We start from the raw sequence: 21,430 nt of genomic DNA, 5'->3' as shown, positions 1-21,430 counted from the left end.
ATGGCACTGGGGCGGGCGGGAGAGAGCTAATGGCACTGGGGCGGGCGGGAGAGAGCTAATGGCACTGGGGCGGGCGGGAGAGAGCTGATGGCACTGGGGCGGGCGGGAGAGAGCTGATGGCACTGGGGCGGGCGGGAGAGAGCTGATGGCACTGGGGCGGGCGGGAGAGAGCTGATGGCACTGGGGGATAGTGGAGCTGATGACACTGGGGGGAACTGATGCACTTGGGCTGATCGCACAGTGGGGAACGAAGGGTGTTGGGGACTAATTGCAAGGGGTCTTATGAGTTTTTATAAAGGAAAACAGTCTATTAATTCATCTTTTCTTATTGGATTACTCGATTAATGGTAAAATATAAATCAATAGAATACTCGATTACTAAAATAATCGTTAACTGCAGCCCTAGGCGGAATGCCCCCCTTCATCAGGACACCTCTTCTCCCCGGTCATCTGTCTCTCTCTTCATTTATGCTCTCCAATATCTCTCCATCTCTTCTCTCCAATATCTCTCCTCTAACATGTCACCACCTCTTCTCTAATATTACCCATCTTCTCTCTGTAATATCTCTGCTTTCTAATACCTTGTCGTCTCTTTCTTCCCATATCTTTCCAATCCATCTCGCATCTATAATTCTCTGACTAATATCTCCGACGTCTCTTTTTAACATGTATTGTTTTGCCTCTCTAATACCTAGTTCTACTCTGCCATGAACATCTCTCCCCCTTAACTCTCATAAATTGCTACCTAGATATACAATGCATAGATCGATAGAATGCACCTTTGCAGTGTACTATATAAGCTGCATGAACCCCTTGAATATGACGGGCAGGAGTAGGACTCCATCACTATTTCCATTCACAATGACTTTGTGTTACGCCAAAACAAACAGCCTTGTCCCAGCTGTGACACAGCACACGGTGACCATCAGGGGCAGGTGAGAACTAATGTCACTGCTAAATACATCAGGGGATATTTTCTAGGTGAAAGGGGACGAGGCGTTCACTGGTGAATGCTTCAAGTGAAAACAACACGTCTCCGACATTCCTAAGAAACTAGAGCAGAGCGAACAAATGGGGCCTGAAATCCTCAGTATTTACTTATATACTATATACAGCATGGAATAATAGAACAAAATGTATAACTGCATTGAATAACATGAGCCCCAAATAACCAAGCTGGGGCAATCCAGACCCTCCAGAGAAACGAGCGTCCAATAATGGTGCTGTAGACCACGGACTGATACAATGTATCAGCCCAGGAAAAATGTAACAACTTGTGCTAGATCCCACAGAAGATTGTGAAAACTGCATACAATTGTAACAAACCCTCAGCTGTGTGTGCAGGAAGGTGTTTAGCCTCTAAATGGAACCAGTGAAGACAAGGAAAGCAAGCAGAGATTTTGAAAGTGGTGATGAACTGAAATTTAAAGCATTTTAGAAAGTTCACTGAAAAGGTTAAACCTACTTTAAAAATTAACTTTTAATAAATAATTTTTAAGATAAATCCCAAATGACAATACAGTACATATATATATTTTAAGATAACTGCAATTGGGTATCTAGCATGGAGCATTTAAAGGGTACGCAGTGTCTCGGAAAAAATGTATCCCAATGAATCAAAAGAATTTACCACTTACGGTTACCGATATGTGGTACTCAACGGTTCCAAGTTGGATCATAGGTCCGGATTGCAGTCGGCAATGTGGGGGCAATTTTTATAGGGTCAATGTCCAGGGTTTAGCCATCGAGAAGTGGGTTCGGCTCATTAGGGGGTGAAACCTCCGTGGTTAGGCGGAGGTTCTCTCCACTTTTAGGCAGGGACCTCTTAGCATTGTAGGGTCAGGCCTCCCTATTTTTCTTATTTGTTTTTGGTCCCCACTTTTCTGAACCATTGGTACACTGGCAGTGGGAAGGCTGTATCTGCACTCGGAACCTGATGAACAGTATCCCTGAAATCCGGATTTAGGATCCAATATCGAACTGCTGACTGCAATCCGGACCTGTGATCCAACTTGGAACCGTTGAGTACCACATATCGGTAACCGTAAGTGGTAAATTCTTTTGATTCATTGGGATACATTTTTTCCGAGACACTGCGTACCCTTTAAATGCTCCATGCTAGATACCCAATTGCAGTTATCTTAAAATATATATATGTACTGTATTGTCATTTGGGATTTATCTTAAAAATTATTTATTAAAAGTTAATTTTTAAAGTAGGTTTAACCTTTCAGTGAATCTCAATAATATACCTACCCAAAATATGCATTAAAATTACTGTGAAGCATCTTAGAAAGTTCATAACTTCTCATTATACAATAATCCTACCCGGTTTTTAAAGGGACTGTCCAGTGAAAATGCGACACAAGTGGGTGGGGCTTATTCAACTATGCATAGAAGTGGGAGTTTCCATGTACAATTGGGGCAGAGCTTACATGTCTAGCGATTTGTGATCCAAACGTTGCTAAGTATGACAATAATTGAAGGCTGTTTTTATTAACCACTTAAGGACCACAGGTTTATACCCCCCTAGTGACCAGGCCCTTTTTTACAAATCGGCACTCCACAACTTTAGCGGTTTATTGCTCGGTCATGCAACTTACCACCCAAATGAATTTTACCTCCTTTTCTTCTCACTAATAGAGCTTTCATTTGGTGGTATTTCATTGCCGCTGACATTTTTACTTTTTTTGTTATTAATCGAAATTTAACGATTTTTTTGCAAAAAAATGACATTTTTCACTTTCAGCTGTAAAATTTTGCAAAAAAAACGACATCCATATATACATTTTTCACCAAATTTATTGTTCTACATGTCTTTGATAAAAAAAAAATGTTTGGGCAAAAAAAAAATGGTTTGGGTAAAAGTTATAGCATTTGCAAACTATGGTACAAAAATGTGAATTTCCGCTTTTTGAAACAGCTCTGACTTTCTGAGCACCTGTCATGATTCCTGAGGTTCTACAATGCCCAGACAGTAGAAAAAACCCACAAATGACCCCATTTCGGAAAGTAGACACCCTAAGGTATTCGCTGATGGGCATAGTGAGTTCATAGAACTTTTTATTTTTTGTCACAAGTTAGTGGAAAATGATGATTTTATTTTTTTTATTTTTTCTTACAAAGTCTCATATTCCACTAACTTGCGACAAAAAATAAAAAATTCTAAAAACTTGCCATGCCCCTCACGGAATACCTTGTGGTGTCTTCTTTCCAAAATGGGGTCACTTGTGGCGTAGTTATACTGCCCTGGCAATTTAGGGGCCCAAATGTGTGAGAAGAACTTTGCAATCAAAATGTGTAAAAAATGACCGGTGAAATCCAAAAGGTGCACTTTGGAATATGTGCCCCTTTGCCCACCTTGGCAGCAAAAAAGTGTGACACATCTGGTATCGCCGTACTCAGGAGAAGTTGGGGAATGTGTTTTGGGGTGTCATTTTACATATACCCATGCTGGGTGAGAAAAATATCTTGGTCAAATGCCAACTTTGTATAAAAAAATGGGAAAAGTTGTCTTTTGCCAAGATATTTCTCTCACCCAGCATGGGTATATGTAAAATGACACCCCAAAACACATTCCCCAACTTCTCCTGAGTACGGCGATACCAGATGTGTCACACTTTTTTGCTGCCAAGGTGGGCAAAGGGGCACATATTCCAAAGTGCACCTTTCAGATTTTGCAGGCCATTTTTTACACATTTTGATTGCAAGGTACTTCTCACACATTTGGGCCCCTAAATTGCCAGGGCAGTATAACTACCCCACAAGTGACCCCATTTTGGAAAGAAGACACCCCAAGGTATTCCGTGAGGGGCATGGCGAGTTCCTAGAATTTTTTATTTTTTGTCACAAGTTAGCGGAAAATGATGATTTTTTTTTTTTTTATCTTTTTTCCTTACAAATAGAGATGAGCGAACTTCTGTTTTAAGTTCGGCGTCTAAAGTTCGGGGGCGGGTTAGCGGAGAATCCCGATCTGGAACCGGATATGGATTCCGACTTCCGTTGTGGTCCGTGGTAGCGGAATCAATAATCGGCCATTATTGATTCCGCTACCACGGACCACAACGGAAGTCGGAATCCATATCCGGTTCCAGATCGGGATTCTCCGCTAACCCGCCCCCGAACTTTAGACGCCGAACTTAAAACAGAAGTTCGCTCATCTCTACTTACAAAGTCTCATATTCCACTAACTTGCGACAAAAAATAAAAAATTCTAGGAACTCGCCATGCCCCTCACGGAATACCTTGGGGTGTCTTCTTTCCAAAATGGGGTCACTTGTGGGGTAGTTATACTGCCCTGGCAATTTAGGGGCCCAAATGTGTAAGAAGTACCTTGCAATCAAAATGTGTAAAAAATGGCCGGTAAAATCCGAAAGGTGCACTTTGGAATATGCGCCCCTTTGCCCACCTTGGCATCAAAAAAGTGTGACACATCTGGTATCGCCGTACTCAGGAGAAGTTGGGCAATGTGTTTTGGGGTGCCATTTTACATATACCCATGCTGGGTGAGAGAAATATCTTGGCAAAAGACAACTTTTCCCATTTTTTTTATACAAAGTTGGCATTTGACCAAGATATTTCTCTCACCCAGCATGGGTATATGTAAAATGACACCCCAAAACACATTGCCCAACTTCTCCTGAGTACGGCGATACCACATGTGTGACACTTTTTTGCAGCCTAGATGCGCAAAGGGGCCCAAATTCCTTTTAGGAGGGCATTTTTAGACATTTGGATCCCAGACTTCTTCTCACACTTTCGGGACCCTAAAAAGCCAGGGCAGTATAAATACCCCACATGTGACCCCACTGTGGAAAGAAGACACCCCAAGGTATTCAATGAGGGGCATGGCGAGTTCCTAGAATTTTTTTTTTTTTTGCATAAGTTAGCGGATATTGATTTTTTTTTTGTTTTTTTCTCACAAAGTCTCACTTTCCGCTAACTTAGGACAAAAATTTCAATCTTTCATGGACTCAATATGCCCCTCACGGAATACCTTGGGGTGTCTTCTTTCCGAAATGGGGTCACATGTGGGGTATTTATACTGCCCTGGCTTTTTAGGGGCCCTAAAGCGTGAGAAGAAGTCTGGAATATAAATGTCTAAAAATGTTTACGCATTTGGATTCCGTGAGGGGTATGGTGCGTCCATGTGAGATTTTATTTTTTGACACAAGTTAGTGGAATATGAGACTTAGTAAGAAAAAACAAAAACAAAAACAAACAAAAAATTTCCGTTAACTTGTGCCAAAAAAAATGTCTGAATGGAGCCTTACCAAGGGGGGGGCGGGGGGGGGTGATCAATGACAGGGGGGTGATCACCCATATAGACTCCCTGATCACCCCCCTGTCACTGATCACCCCCCCTGTAAGGCTCCATTCAGACATCCGCATGATTTTTTACGGATCCATGGATACATGTATCGGATCCACAAAACGCATGCGGACGTCTGAATGGAGCCTTACAGGGGGGTTATCAATGACAGGGGGTGATCAGGGTAATCAGGGTGATCACCGATCACCCCCCCTGTAAGGCTCCATTCAGATATCCGCATGATTTTTTACGGATCCATGGATACATGTATCGGATCCACAGAACGCATGCGGACGTCTGAATGGAGCCTTACAGGGGGGTTATCAATGACAGGGGGTGATCAGGGTAATCAGGGTGATCACCCCCCTGTCACTGATCACCCCCCCTGTAAGGCTCCATTCAGACATCCGCATGATTTTTTACGGATCCATGGATACATGTATCGGATCCACAAAACGCATGCGGACGTCTGAATGGAGCCTTACAGGGGGGTTATCAATGACAGGGGGTGATCAGGGTAATCAGGGTGATCACCCCCCTGTCACTGATCACCCCCCCTGTAAGGCTTCATTGAGACATCCGCATGATTTTTTACGGATCCATGGATACATGGATCGGATCCACAAAACGCATGCGGACGTCTGAATGGAGCCTTACAGGGGGGTTATCAATGACAGGGGGTGATCAGGGTAATCAGGGTGATCACCCCCCTGTCACTGATCACCCCCTCTGTAAGGCTCCATTCAGACATCCGCATGATTTTTTACGGATCCATGGATACATGGATCGGATCCACAAAACGCATGCGGACGTCTGAATGGAGCCTTACAGGGGGGTTATCAATGACAGGGGGTGATCAGGGTAATCACCCCCCTGTCACTGATCACCCCCCCTGTAAGGCTCCATTCAGACATCCGCATGATTTTTTACGGATCCATGGATACATGGATCGGATCCACAAAACGCATGCGGACGTCTGAATGGAGCCTTACAGGGGGGTTATCAATGACAGGGGTGATCAGGGTGATCACCCCCCTGTCACTGATCACCCCCCCTGTAAGGCTCCATTCAGACATCCGCATGATTTTTTACGGATCCATGGATACATGGATCGGATCCACAGAACGCATGCGGACGTCTGAATGGATCCTTACAGGGGGGTTATCAATGACAGGGGGTGATCAGGGTAATCAGGGTGATCACCCCCCTGTCACTGATCACCCCCCCTGTAAGGCTCCAATCAGACATGCGCATGATTTTTTACGGATCCATGGATACATGGATCGGATCCACAAAACGCATGCGGACGTCTGAATGGAGCCTTACAGGGGAGTGATCAATGACAGGGGGTGATCAGGGAGTGTATATGGGTGATCACCCGCCTGTCATTGATCACCCCCCTGTAAGGCTCCATTCAGACGTCCGTATGCTTTTTGCGGATCCGTAAAAATCATACGGACGTCTGAACGGAGCCTGACAGGGGGGTGATCAATGACAGGGCGGTGATCAATGACAGGGGGGGTGATCAGGGAGTTTATATGGGGTGATCATGGGTGATCAGGGGTTTATAAGGGGTTAATAAGTGACGGGGGGGGGGGGGGTGTAGTGTGGTGCGACTGTACTGACCTACCTGAGTCCTCTGGTGGTCGATCCTAACAAAAGGGATCACCAGAGGACCAGGTAGGAGGTATATTAGACGCTGTTATGAAAACAGCGTCTAATATACCTGTTAGGGGTTAAAAAATTCGGATCTCCAGCCTGCCAGCGAGCGATCGCCGCTGGCAGGCTGGAGATCCACTCGCTTACCTTCCGTTCCTGTGAGCGCGCGCGCCTGTGTGCGCGCGTTCACAGGAAATCTCGCGTCTCGCGAGATGACGCCTATTGGCGTTAGTGTGACCTGGGAGCGCCGCAGCATTGACGCCTTTCGGCGTTAGTGTGACGGGAGGAGGTTAAGAAGTTTAATATTTATGCCCTATTCTCAGGACCGTTCATCAATATTTGATGGATGGGGTCAGGCTCCTGGCTCCCTGACGATCAGCTGCTGGAAGGGGCCACAGCACTAGTGCAAACACTCAATTGAATGGAACTGTGCTGCAATACCAAGTAAAGCCACTATACAAAGTGCGGCGCTGTGCTTGCCTTCAAAACAGCTGGTCAGCGGGGCTGCCAGAAGTAGGACCCCCACCAAACTGATACTGATGACCTATACTGAGGTTAAGTCATCAATATTTATCTCTTGGATAACCCCCTTAAGTACATGCTTAAAAGTGGAAAGCCCTTTTAAGAGAGAAAAGAAAAATGAAGGAACTTCTTTGGGCAAAAATCTTTTAAAGGAGCACTCCAGGCAAAACTGATATGCTTAGTGCATGGGTTAAAGGGGCAGGGTACACCAGGGAAACAAAGATGACTAAAAAGAATCGGTGTCCTGATCCGCGCCCCCCCCAGGCCCTGTATCAGCCATAACACAGGCAATAACCCAGGCGGCGGGCACCTATGCAGCCTCTGCCTCCTTCCCTCATTTATGAAGTATTTGCTTTAGTTAATAATATCCAGCGACTGTTTTCGCAATTTTATTGAAAGTAAGCGGTGATCTTTACTTAGCGTTCGCTGAGGATAATAAGCTTGTTACTTATAATGAAAAGAAACTCCTTTAAAAGTCTTTGTTTCCAGAAGGAATCGCGGGCTGTGAGCACATAACGGCGCAAGTAAATATGTTCCCCCCCATAATTCACGTCTCGCAGCGATCATCAGCGGGGCTGGAGACCCCCGGGGACGACTACATTAGAGGCGACAGTAATTATCTTGTCATATTGATTACACTCTCCTATTTCTTCTAACCTTCAAAGAAAATGTCAACTCGTCTCGTGGGCCGACTCCATGGGTCTGCAGCGGCCCGGGAAATTAGAGGTTGTGCAGAGGAGATCTGACAGCTGCTAACTCTGCTACAGCCAGGGAGGCGCAGCGGATGTTAGGAGAGCGGCATTGTCAATGGTGGCATCATACAAATCTGCTGATTGCTACATATGGACTGATATCAGAGTGTGCACCATGTGGAGCCATTCACTGCATACGGGGACCAAGAACTGTAATAACTGAACAATTATAACCAAACAATTAGTCCTTATGTGCATTTCTAAAGGTAAACTAATCCCCTGGTTTCAATGATTTCACTTTTTCGTCCTCTGTTCGTAACTGTTTGAGCAACAGTTTACATCTAGAATTAGTCTACATAAAAAGTGTATTAGTGCTGTCACTGTGTCCATACATTACTGATCCTGAGTTACATCCTGTATTATACTCCAGAGCTGCACTCACTATTCTGCTGGTGCAGTCACTGTGTACATACATTACTTATCCTGTACTGATCCTGAGTTACATCCTGTATTATACTCCAGAGCTGCACTCACTATTCTGCTGGTGCTGTCACTGTATACATACATTACTTATCCTGTACTGATCCTGAGTTACATCCTGTATTATACTCCAGAGCTGCACTCACTATTCTGCTGGTGCAGTCACTGTGTACATACATTACATTACTGATCCTGAGTTGCATCCTGTATTATACTCCAGAGCTGCACTCACTATTCTGCTGGTGCAGTCACTGTACATACATTACTGATCCTGTACTGATCCTGAGTTACATCCTGTATTATACTCCAGAGCTGCACTCGCTATTCTGCTGGTGCAGTCACTGTGTACATACATTACTGATCCTGTACTGATCCTGAGTTACATCCTGTATTATACTCCAGAGCTGCACTCACTATTCTGCTGGTGCAGTCACTGTGAACATACATTACTTATCCTGTACTGATTCTGAGTTACATCCTGTATTATACTCCAGAGCTGCACTCACTATTCTGCTGGTGAAGTCAGTGTGTACATTACATTACTTCTCCTATACCAGTGATGGCTAACCTTGGCACTCCAGCTGTGGTGAAACTACGACTCCCAGCATGCTCCATTTATTTCTATAGAGTTCTAAGAGAAGCCAAACAAGGGGGGCATCTTGGAAGTTGTAGTTTTACCACAGCTGGAGTGCCAAGGTTAGCCATCACTGTCCTATACTGATCCTGAGTTACATCCTGTATTATACTCCAGAGCTGCACTCACTATTCTGCTGGTGGCAGTCACTGTGTACATACATTACTTATCCTGTACTGATCCTGAGTTACATCCTGTATTATACCCCAGAGCTGCACTCACTATTCTGCTGGTGCAGTCACTGTGTACATACATTACTTATCCTGTACTAATCCTGAGTTAAATTCTGTATTATACTCCAGAGCTGCACTCACTAACACAAGCATGTAGTCAGGTAACCCATGACAGTGGGTACAGTTTTGCTTAGCTCTAGAAGGCAGGGCAGTATATATACACACACATACACTCACCTAAAGAATTATTAGGACCACCATACTAATACGGTGTTGGACCCCCTTTTGCCTTCAGTACTGGCTTAATTATACGTGGCATTGATTCAGCAAGGTGCTGATAGCATTCTTTAGAAATGTTGGCCCATATTGATAGGATAGCATCTTGCAGTTGATGGAGATTTGGGGGATGCACATCCAGGGCACGAAGCTCCCGTTCCACCACATCCCAGAGATGCTCTATTGGGTTGAGATCCGGTGACTGTGGGGCCATTTTCGTACAGTGAACTCGTCGTCATGTTCAAGAAACCAATTTGAAATGATTCGAGCCTTTGTGACATGGTGCATTATCCTGCTGGAAGTAGCCATCAGAGGATGGGTACATGGTGGTCATGAAGGGATGGACATGGTCAGAAGCAATGCTCAGGTAGCCCGTGGCATTTAAACGATGGCCAATTGGCACTGAGGGGCCTAAAGTGTGCCCAGAAAACATCCCCCACACCATTACACCACCACCACCAGCCTGCACAGTGGTAACAAGGCATGATGGATACATGTTCTCATTCTGTTTACGCCCAATTCAGGACTCTACCATTTGAATGTCTCAACAGAAATCGAGACTCATCAGACCAGGCGACATTTTTCCAGTCTTCAACAGTCCAATTTTGGTGAGCTCGTGCAAATTGTAGCCTCTTTTTCCTATTTGTAGTGGAGATGAGTGGTACCCGGTGGGGTCTTCTGCTGTTGTAGCCCATCCGCCTCAAGGTTGTGCGTGTTGTGGCTTCACAGATACTTTGCTGCAGACCTCGGTTGTAACGAGTGGTTATTTCAGTCAACGTTGCTCTTCTATCAGCTTGAATCAGTCGGCCCATTCTCCTCTGACCTCTAGCATCAACAAGGCATTTTCGCCCACAGGACGGCCGCATACTGGATGTTTTTCCCTTTTCACACCATTCTTTGTAAACCCTAGAAATGGTTGTGCGTGAAAATCCCAGTAACTGAGCAGATTGTGAAATACTCAGACCGGCCCGTCTGGCGCCAACAACCATGCCACGCTCAAAATTGCTTAAATCACCTTTCTTTCCCATTCTGACATTCAGTTTGGAGTTCAGGAGATTGTCTTGACCCGGATCCAACCCTACATGCATCGAAGCAACTGCCATGTGATTGGTTGACTAGATAATCGCATTAATGAGAAATAGAACAGGTGTTCCTAATAATTCTTTAGGTCAGTGTGTATATATATATATATATATATATATATATACATACATACATACATACACACACACAGATATAGATATACACACTTATGTATCAGATGACTTATTAAGGCTTTGCAGTTTCTCTCATTTCAGGTCTATAGGTGGACCCTACGTATAACACATACATGGTGCAGGGTTCGATTTCTGCAGATTTCCTTTTGCAATCATTAAGGATATGACAGTGTCTGGTGCTTTACCTGTAGGTTGTGTTTGGGACATAGACGTCTCTTGCTGGGAATTCCAGGATTTCTCTGGTCGGCCGCACTCTGCTGTCTGGATAAGGTTTCACTTGTAAGATTTCAGGTGTCAGACAATAATTGGGGTTTTCTGGGCACGGTGAAATGTCAATCTTCAGCTGAGCTATAAGATAAGAAGCAGTTCTGGTCATCTCCAGGTCTACAAACACAGGAACCAAAGACCCTATTTATTTCTTCTGGAATGAGCGTCATCACATGGGTGGCTGCCGCTTATCTCCAGTATATAATTGAGTTTACATGCAAATAATTTCTATTTTTTGGTGTTAAAGCTGAAACACTACAAATGAGTCTTACCAGCCAACCATACACTGAATGCAAGCACTGGACGTGACCATTATTACTTTCAGAGATACGAAATCATCAAAATACACACAGTGTACAGGACCTGAGAGATCTGCCCTATTCTAGTTGGATATGACAGAAAATGAGTTTTCAATCGCTGGATGTAAATGGGCAGTGTTTCCATTCAGTGGCAGTAAGCACAGATCTTGAAAACAAGGAACTGGATTGCAGTTTGTTACAAAGTTGCAAAACCTTTTTATTACACAATGAATGCACTTTATTGATAGGAAGCAGAGATTAATAACGCAGCTCCCGTACAGCACAGAAGACTATCCGAGGGCGTGGGGCACGTGCGGTGCATGACACCAGGAGACCGCTGACTCCCAGGACTTGTTCTACTCTGGTGATGAATCAGAAATTACGTGGACGGCTGCAGGAGCTCAGCTCTTTGTTCTCCACCGATCATGCAGGAAACTGCTGACTAATGGGCAGATGACTGCCGGTCGCCAGCTCGTGGCCGTCTCCTGCGTACATAATGAACCCTTACCAGTAATGGGGCGCAGTCTCCTTAAAACAGAAGACGGTCTCCTCATATCAGCCAGGAACTTGTACAGATCTTCATCACTTAACCGATCGCCTTCCTGGAGGAAAAATCACATTATAAAAAGGTAGATTTTACCAGAATCTAGGCAATACTTTAAAGGGGTTGTCCAGGCTTAGAAAAACATGGCCGCTTTCCTCCACAAACAGTGCCACCCCTGACCACAGGATGTGTGTGGAATTGCAAGCCAACCCCATTCACTTCAGTGGAACTAAGTAGACACAACCCATGGACAGTTGTGGTGCTCAACAATGTTCTTCTAATCCTTGACAATTCCATCGTAGATTTATTAAATATACTCATGATATTCCATAATTGTCTGGGACCTGCACCTATCTCCAAAACAGGGACCCCTGGAGCCCAGTCCTATTTGGTAAGGAAGACTATGGCCACTGCATTCGGCTGGAAAATTAATGTGGAGGTACTCTTAGGGTATGGCCACATGGGATGGATTTTCCATAGGGGATTAGTGTCTGGAAGCGGGGGGACCCCCAGCAATCATGACAGCGGAGGACCCAGAGTCCCCTATGTGGATGGAGTGGTCCTGTTCCATCTCCAGTAGTCGCCTACAACTGGATTCAGTGTGGCCACGCATGCACACAAACTTCCATTCACATACAGGACTATGGGACCTCCGTTCTGGGGACCTCCTGAGAACAGACACTTATCCCCCAACCTGTGGATAAGTGTTGTCAGAGAAGAAAACCCCTTTAAGAAGTTCCTGTGAACCTGACAGCGAGGCGATCACCTGATCAGAGCTCTGGCTTCTGTTTAAAGAGAGGCTCCTAAAAGCGACCCCTTTAACTTAATGGCAATGTGAAGGTCAGCGGGGGGTTTGGATCCTTGTATAAGTAAAACAGAGCCCTGACCCATATAGTTATATTACGAGAGTCAACAACACAGAACCTTGACACTACAAGACGGTCAGTGGTGGGCACTGGGCAGCTGTGTGTCTATGGTCAGCCTACCCACCTGTTTAAAGAAGTTGGTGACTGTGAGTGTTGCCGGCCGGAAGCTGGTGAGGTTGCACGACTCATCTCCACTGGTGGTACGCTCCAAGGACCTCCTGCCGACAATGCTGGAATTGCGACGTTCTGACCATGAGCCTTTGCGTTCTGAAGAGAGGAGAAATAGGGGAGACAGAGTATCAGACAACGCTTCATGGAGACAGAGTAAAGTCTCTGCATTTGGGAACATGAGAGAAATGGCTCAATTCCGTATTAAGGCCTGCTTTCCCTAAAATACCTGCCTGCAGAGCTGCAGGTTCAAAACGTAGTGGGCATTATGTTCCCATCCTAAAAACTACAAGATCAGAAGAACTCAGTAGGTCTTACTACATTGCATGTAGAGCTGCATGGTCAGACCTCAGCAGGCATTACCTTCCTGCATGTAAAAAGCTGCAGCTCCACAGCTCAGAGGGTATTACCTTCCTGCATGTAGTGCTTCAGGTTCACAGCTCAGTGGGCATTACCTTCCTGCTTGTAGTGCTTCAGGTTCACAGCTCAGTGGGCATTACCTTCCTGCATGTAGTGCTTCAGGTTCACAGCTCAGTGGGCATTACCTTCCTGCATGTAGTGCTTCAGGTTCACAGCTCAATGGGCATTACCTTCCTGCATGTAAAAAGCTGCAGGTCCACAGCTTAGAGGGTATTACCGCCCAGCACACAGATCTGCAGAGCTCAGTAGGTATTGCATCCGAGCATGTAGAGCTGCAGATCCAGAGCTCACTTGGTATCACCTCCCTGCATGTAAAGCTGCAAGTTCAGAGCTCAGTCAGCATTAACACCCTACATGTAGAGTTTTCAGGTGAGGGCTCAGTGGGTAGTATCTCCCTGCATGTATAGCTGCAGGTTCAGAACTCAGTGGTCATTACCTTCTTGTATGTAAAGCTGCTGGTCATCAGATCAGTGGGTATTAACTCCCTGCATGAAGAGCTGCAGGTCCAGAGCTCAGTGAGCTTTACCTCACTACATATAAGGCTGCACGTTCAGAGCTCAATGGATATTACCTCCCTACATGTGCAGCTGAAGGTGCAGAGCTCAGTGGGTATTCACTCACTGCATATAAAGCTGCAGGTTCAGAGCTCAGTGGGTATTACCTCCCTACAAGTGCAGCTGTAGGTGTAGAGCTCAGTTGGCTTTACCTCCCTGCATGTAGTGTTACAGGTCCAGAACTCAGTGGGTATTACATGTCAGTCTGCTTTCTGTCTCCACTTTCCCTGCTGTACCCTGTGTGTTTGCAATCAATGACATGCATAGGTCTGCGTAGGAGCTGTATACATGGTAGAAAGTTTTTATTCACAGCTATTTTTTAAAGAAACAGAGATTTGGATTGTTGGATTTTTGTAGGGGGAATCCCTATTCCTCTGATGTATGCCTTTGGTTGAGCTGCTTTCATAATGGAAATAAACACATATGATCCACCTCCCGTCCAAGTCTATGGACAGAAGGCTAATTGCAGACTAATTATGGCCAACTTGAGATATATTTGGAGACTGAAGTTCAGTTATGATTCTGTGCGTAGAAGCAGAAGGCTCAGTGCGCAGTAAAGCACTTAAAGTTCAGTAAAACTTCTCTGTGTTCTTAGTAATCGATGGTCTTTAAACAATTCCCACCTCCGACAACCTTTCCACAGACGAGTATAAAAATGCCAGTGTAATACCTCCAGGTCCTATTTCTAGCTCTGTGGAGTCTCGCTCCAGGCTCCCGGCGCTGCTCACTATGTTCATTAGATGAATTGCTGTCCATGCAAAGGGCATGCGATACCTCCCCAGCCGCTGGCAGAAGAGCTCGCCCTGACTCCGCAGCTTCTCCAGCTTCTCTTTATTCTGTAAAGTCATACACAAGGTGGAATCAGTACAGGACAGAGGATCACTCAGGGCACAGCACAAGGACAATTACCGAAAAATCTCTCATATATACAATCCACAATGGAGGTCCTCCGCCTTTACCTACCTCTGCTAACCTACAGCTCTGAGAGGAGGACAGAGCCATGGGGAATTAGAATTGTGCAGCGAATGCAACATGGGGGAAAACTGTGGTTTCTTCAGTAGAGTGACCACTGCAGCAGCACAATTAGGGGGAGACATTGTGATATGGGCAGCGCGGTGGCTCAGTGGTTAGCACCGGTGCCTTGCAGTGTTGGCGTCCTAGGTTAGAATCCGACCAGGGACAACATCTGCATGGAGTTTGTATGTTCTCTCCATGCTGTAATTGGTGCAACGGCAGACACTCTTTTACAGGGGCACCACAGCGGCAGGGCTATTTTACATGGGTGCCAGAGAGGCTGGCATTGTTTAAACGGGAGATCAAAGTGGCAACCATTATTTTATAGGGGCACCGGGCCAGCTGCCACTGTTCAAAATACAGTAGTGAGCCAAGTAAGGGGACTGGTGGGTAGAGATACCCTTCAGATCTCGCCTATTTGGAATATACCCTTTTGAGCGCCAATAGTGGTTGATTGTTACTGATTGGTATTTGGGCTTTGTGTTGGTATGAGGAGCAAGTTTTTTTGGATGTAGGGGTGTGTATATATGTCTCGAGCTGTGAGATAAAAGCACATATATGTTTATGCATATATAAACGCGTATAAAAATCTGCAAAAAAGGTCAAAAGATTGTATCTATATAAAAGTCTAAAACATTTTCACATGGGTAGGATTACTGCAAACTGTCTCAGGTGCCTAAGAGACTGTGCTCTGCAGCATCGTGCGCTGTATGGTATGGTACAGTACGTAAATCAATGGGTTAAAAATCTGTGTCCAAGGGTACCATTATACATATATTTAAAATAACATATATATAATATAAAAATAAAATTAAATAAAATAAAAAATAATATTTTTCAAAATATTTTTAAAAATAATGTAGTAACGTGGGTTCAGTTACTCACTTCACGAGGGGGGCGGTTTACCAGGATAAGCATAAAACACCTGTAAACCAAGTCGGATTTACTTACATATGCAAATAAAGACCTTTGAAGAGAAGCACCCGTGTGATTTGCTGCCTTCATCCGTTAATACTCTAGAAGCGATCCAGGCTGGGGGGGTACTTGGTTTACAGGTGTTTTATGCTTATCCTGGTAAACCGCCCCCCTCGTGAAGTGAGTAACTGAACCCACGTTACTACATTATTTTTAAAAATATTTTGAAAAATATTATTTTTTATTTTATTTAATTTTATTTTTATATTATATATATGTTATTTTAAATATATGTATAATGGTACCCTTGGACACAGATTTTTAACCCATTGATTTACGTACTGTACCATACCATACAGCGCACGATGCTGCAGAGCACAGTCTCTTAGGCACCTGAGACAGTTTGCAGTAATCCTACCCATGTGAAAATGTTTTAGACTTTTATATAGATACAATCTTTTGACCTTTTTTGCAGATTTTTATACGCGTTTATATATGCATAAACATATATGTGCTTTTATCTCACAGCTCGAGACATATATACACACCCCTACATCCAATAAAACTTGCTCCTCATACCAACACAAAGCCCAAATACCAATCAGTATCAATCAACCACTATTGGCGCTCAAAAGGGTATATTCCAAATAGGCGAGATCTGAAGGGTATCTCTACCCACCAGTCCCCTTACTTGGCTCACTACTGTATTCTCTACAGGCAGACATCTTGTCGACCTGACTATACCCGGAGCAGCCTTTAGTATTCAACACCCAACCTTCTCTCCATTTCCGCTCCTATAAACCCGAGGCGCCTCAAGTCTTTCAGATCTAGTGGAACCCCTTTCCAACAGATCGGTCTGACCCTCACACTTTCTCTCTCTCTCTCTTATACCCACTGTTCAAAATAGGCACTTCAGTGGCTGGCACTGTTTTAGAGGGACACTGGAGTGGCAGTGACTATTTCAGAGGGGCACTGTTTTGGAAGGGTCACTGTACCTTCTCAAACAGCTGATCGGCAGGGTCCTGGTGTCGGACCTGCACCAACCAGATACTGATGACCCATCTAGAGGATAGGTCATCAGTTAAAAATATCTCGGAAAACCACTTAAGGCCTCATGCACACGACCGTTGTTGTGTCCCGTGTCCGTTGTTCCGTTTTCCGTGATTTTCTGCGGACCCATTGACTTTCAATGGGTCCGTGGAAATCTCGGCTAATGCACCGTTTGTCATCCGCGTCCGTGATCCGTGTTTCCAGTCCGTGAAAAAAATAGGGGCGACGGTTTCGCGGACCCATTCAAGTCAACGGGTCCGTGAAAAAACACTGAGGTACACAAGATTGCCGTCCGCGTCCATTTTTTTCCTATCATTTGCATGGCAAACTTGACTTAGATTTTTTTTTACTTTCCTTCATGTCTGGTGATCCTCCAAAAATAAAGTAAGACACACGGAAACAAAAACGGACACGGAACAACGGAACCCCTTTTTGCAGACCGCAAAAAAATACTGTCGTGTGCATGAGGCCTTAATCTGTGACTAACCTGAAGTTACAGCTCTTCATTAAAAAGAGGTCCTGCAGCAGCTGAGGCATTTACTATAATGAATAACAGACCCCTGCTGCTCAGCTGAGACTTTGTTCTTTCCGTGGTGACTCCATTACATTATCCCCTATATCATACAGCTTCTCCTCTCACCTTGGCTGTATCCGCCTCCTTATAGATCATGTAGGGTTCGGCGCACTCCCCTATGTCGCCCTGCTGTAGCACCTTTTCCAGCTAGAAACAGAAGACATTGCATGAAATATTATTACCGTCCAGTTACAAAGGCAATAAACCACAAGGACGTCCACAGATGCCCAGATTTTGGGCGACTGAACTGATGAACTCCAGTTCCTAATATTCTCTATCTTCCTCACTTTTCAAGACCTTTGATTGCGATAAGAGACTGTAAACAGCTTGTTATAAATCGTAGGAAGTTTAGGGAATCCTCTTTGAATAAGCAGTACAAATCTCTTGTTTGTTACAATGTATCAGTGACAGGAAAAATGTATCAGCCCGGATTAGCTCACAGACTGGATACAGCAGCAACAAACCCTCATCTGTGCAAAGTACTAGGTTTGTACTGGGTTTTCAGCAGCTCACTTACTGACAGCAAGCAGTGATCTTAAAATGGTGCAGAAACAAACCAAACTGCTCCAAATGATAGAATTGAGACTCACTTTTATAACCAGGAAGACGTCTTGGGAAGGGTAGGTGATTGAAAAAACGGCGGATCTAGCCAACGTACTGATGGCTGCCTGGGTGACGTAAGGACGCAGCATTCCTTTTATTTGCTCTGAATTTAGATCAAAGTAGAAGTTTTCTGAAATCTGGAAAAATTATGAAAAGTCAATTAATATTAAAGTCCAGCATTTGGAGGACCTGTCGGATTTGGAGAAGCTGTTAGGTCCCCTGATGATGGTGGGTGCAAGAATAAATAGAAAAGAGGGGGTCACCGATCCATGTCTGACATCCAATACCATCATATAGGGCAGAGGACTGTCCATGGAGAGAATACCGTCAGGTGATGTGTGGCAGAGCACGGGGCTAGCAGATATTTGTCTATAGCCCCTCCTGGATCCTTTCTACAATGCCAATAACATTAGAGATTTGCTATTTTAGCAACTGACTAATATCTGCAATAAGAGTCCAGCGCAGTGCTATATCTACAGTACATAACCAGCAGCCCCAGGGTTGTGGCCTCCCCGTCACTCACCTTCTTCTTCTCCTTGGCATCATACAAAGCAAGACTTGCAAAGATCGGCTCTATTTCTATTTCAAATCTTAAAAGTAAAAAAAAAATGATAAATTAATTTTATTTCATATAATACACATTATATGAAAAGAGAGCAGAAGAGCAACAATGTCCATATGTCCTCTCATGCAACCTATACCCCGGTACACTGGTGTGAATGAGAGCATGCCGTATATAACGTCTACTTCAGCTCAGACCACTGGGAACTCCGTGGCAAAAAAGAGAAGACGTTCTGGACCCTCGAAGAGTGCCCCTCTGCCCCCCCCGCGCGCGGCCCCCAGGGAGGGTGTCGCCCCTCTGCCCCCCGCGCGCGTGGCCCCCAGGGAGATGTGACACCGTGGACTATGTATGATGGGGCATATGTCTGCTTTGTAAAGCAGGGGTCAGAAACCTTCAGCACTGCAACCACTTTAAAACTACAGATCCTAGCATGCTCCATTCACTTATATGGGATTTCTGAGAACAGCCAAGCAATTGTGAATGCTGGGAGTCGTAGTTTCACCACATCTGGAGGTTGCGGATTCCTGCTTTAAAGTCTTTTCTTAAAGGGGTTGTATCACTTCGGTAAGTGGCATTTATCATGTAGAGAAAGTTAAAGGGAACCTGTCATCAGCTTTATGCTGACCGTACTGAGGGCCGTATAAAGTAGTGACAGAAATGCTGATCTCAGCGGTGTGTCACACATCAGCTAAAAGTAAGTGGTTGCCAAGAACCAGCATCACAATCATTGCAGACTGGGCCTGGAAAAGAGTCACGGCCACCTGAGAAGAGTCCTGGTTATTCATGGATTCATGCTCCCCCACCTGCTGATGACTGACAGGCTTCTACCTAGTTTTCTAGGAGAGAGCTGCCAACCATCAGCAGACGGGCGAGAGAGCAGGAGATTATACTGCCAATCATCAGCAGACGGGCGAGAGAGCAGGAGATTATAATAACCAGGACTCTTCTCAGGTAGATCTGACTCTTCAAGGCCTGGGTTGCAATGATTATGACGCTGGTTCTCAGCAACCACTTACTCATGAGTGACACAGCGCTGACATCAGCATTTCTGTCACTACTTTATACGGCCCTCAGTGAGTTCAGCATAAAGCTGATGACAGGTTCCCTTTAATACCAGTCACTTACTAATGTATTGGGATTATCCATGTTGCTTCCTTTGCTGGCTGGATTCATTTTCCCCATCACATTATACACTGCTCATTTCCATGGTTACAGACCACCCTGCAGTCCATCAGCAGTGGTCGCGTTTGCACAATTTAGGAAAAAGCACTAGCCTATGTGCGCTCCCAGGGTCCCGGCCACCAGAGAGGCTGAAGTTTTTTCCTATAGTGTACAAGCACGACCACCACTGATGGATTGCAGGGTGGTCTGGAACCATGGAAACGAGCAGTGTATAATGTGATGGAAAAATGTATCCAGCCGGCAAAGGAAGCAACATGGAGAATCACAATACATTAGTAAGTGGCTTGTATTAACTTTCTCTACATCAGTGTTTCCCAACCAGTGTGCCTCCAGCTGTTGCAAAACTACAACTCCCAGCATGCCCGCACAGCCAAAGGCTGTCCAGGCATGCTGGGAGTTGTAGTTTTGCCACAGCTGGAGGCACACTGGTTGGGAAACACTGCTCTACATGATAAATGTCACTTACTAAAGTGAGACGACCCCTTTAAGAAGCAGGCAAGTATGACTAATGGTATGGGCACACGGGACGGAAATTACACTGCAGTGGTTCTCACCCTGTGGACTGGAAAGGGTGAAATCCGTGGTGGAAACCTACGCACTGAAATGCAGCATTTTTATTTTTGTATTTTTTTGCAGGGTGTGGATTCCCTGCAGAAATGCCACACACAAATCCACAAAGAATATGTCCCATGTGGACATCACCTTAAAGTCGTCAGGTTCACATTTTATGACTCCGTTTGACATATACATTAGAAAAAAAAAAAAAAAAAAAAAAGATACAAAAATGCAGACTACCATGTTCTTGTATACTGCAGAGTTCAGTAAAAAAAAAAAAAAAAATTATATATATGTTTATTTTGTTTTGTTTTTTTACAATGGAACTCTATGGTGAACAGATGTATGGCATCAGTTTAACGTATATGTTTTTTGTATACATTAAACGGATGGGAAAAACGTGATGTGAACCCAGCCTTAGAAAATGTCCTCTCCCTGAAATAGTCAATTAAACACAACATTCCGGCTCCCTCTAGTGGCCACACAGAATATTGCACTGGTAACATATACGGTAGATGTACAGGACTGATTCTGTAAGGTGGTTGCCTAATATATTTTATCAGCATATCAGCTTTTTATTGGGAAACTCTGCTTAAAGGTAAAATGAAAATCGCATTTCCTGAAGCAACTGTGCTGTCCCGGGACCCTCACCCCCTCCAGATTATAAATTACATCAACACATAAAATTCTCCTATAACATCTGCATATTCTGCTTTATGAAACATCGACTCCGCCGACAGCCCTGCTCATAAAAAGGGAAAGTCATTCTGTCTAAATGTGGTTGGTAAATGACATAAAACTAATAGCATACAAAGCACAAAATATATGCGCAGGAGCAATAAACCATCCAGCGCAGCTGCGCATCGCCTCCTGTATATGTAATGAGGCCTGCT

The 21,430-nt window shown here is 44.6% G+C and overlaps 1 protein-coding gene across 7 annotated transcripts in view; it reads right to left on the bottom strand.

Annotated features, from left to right (window-relative positions):
• DOCK7 (dedicator of cytokinesis 7) overlaps positions 1–21,430 on the bottom strand; it is a 143,157-nt gene that overhangs the window by 100,741 nt on the left and 20,986 nt on the right. For all 7 annotated transcript variants that reach the window (XM_044301167.1, XM_044301168.1, XM_044301169.1 and 4 more), the window contains exons 8-14: positions 18,762–18,828; positions 18,226–18,375; positions 17,702–17,782; positions 14,753–14,918; positions 13,065–13,207; positions 12,039–12,132; positions 11,150–11,312 (exon numbers count right to left, since the gene is read on the bottom strand). In XM_044301167.1, coding sequence (XP_044157102.1) covers positions 11,150–11,312; positions 12,039–12,132; positions 13,065–13,207; positions 14,753–14,918; positions 17,702–17,782; positions 18,226–18,375; positions 18,762–18,828 — 864 coding nt within the window. The remainder of the gene's footprint in view (positions 1–11,149; positions 11,313–12,038; positions 12,133–13,064; positions 13,208–14,752; positions 14,919–17,701; positions 17,783–18,225; positions 18,376–18,761; positions 18,829–21,430) is intronic.

Source organism: Bufo gargarizans, chromosome 7 (genome assembly GCF_014858855.1).
Source record: "Bufo gargarizans isolate SCDJY-AF-19 chromosome 7, ASM1485885v1, whole genome shotgun sequence".
Lineage (NCBI taxonomy): Eukaryota > Metazoa > Chordata > Amphibia > Anura > Bufonidae > Bufo > Bufo gargarizans.
The sequence above is the reverse complement of the archived record's forward strand: the minus strand, read 5'-3'. Positions and strand labels throughout refer to the sequence as shown.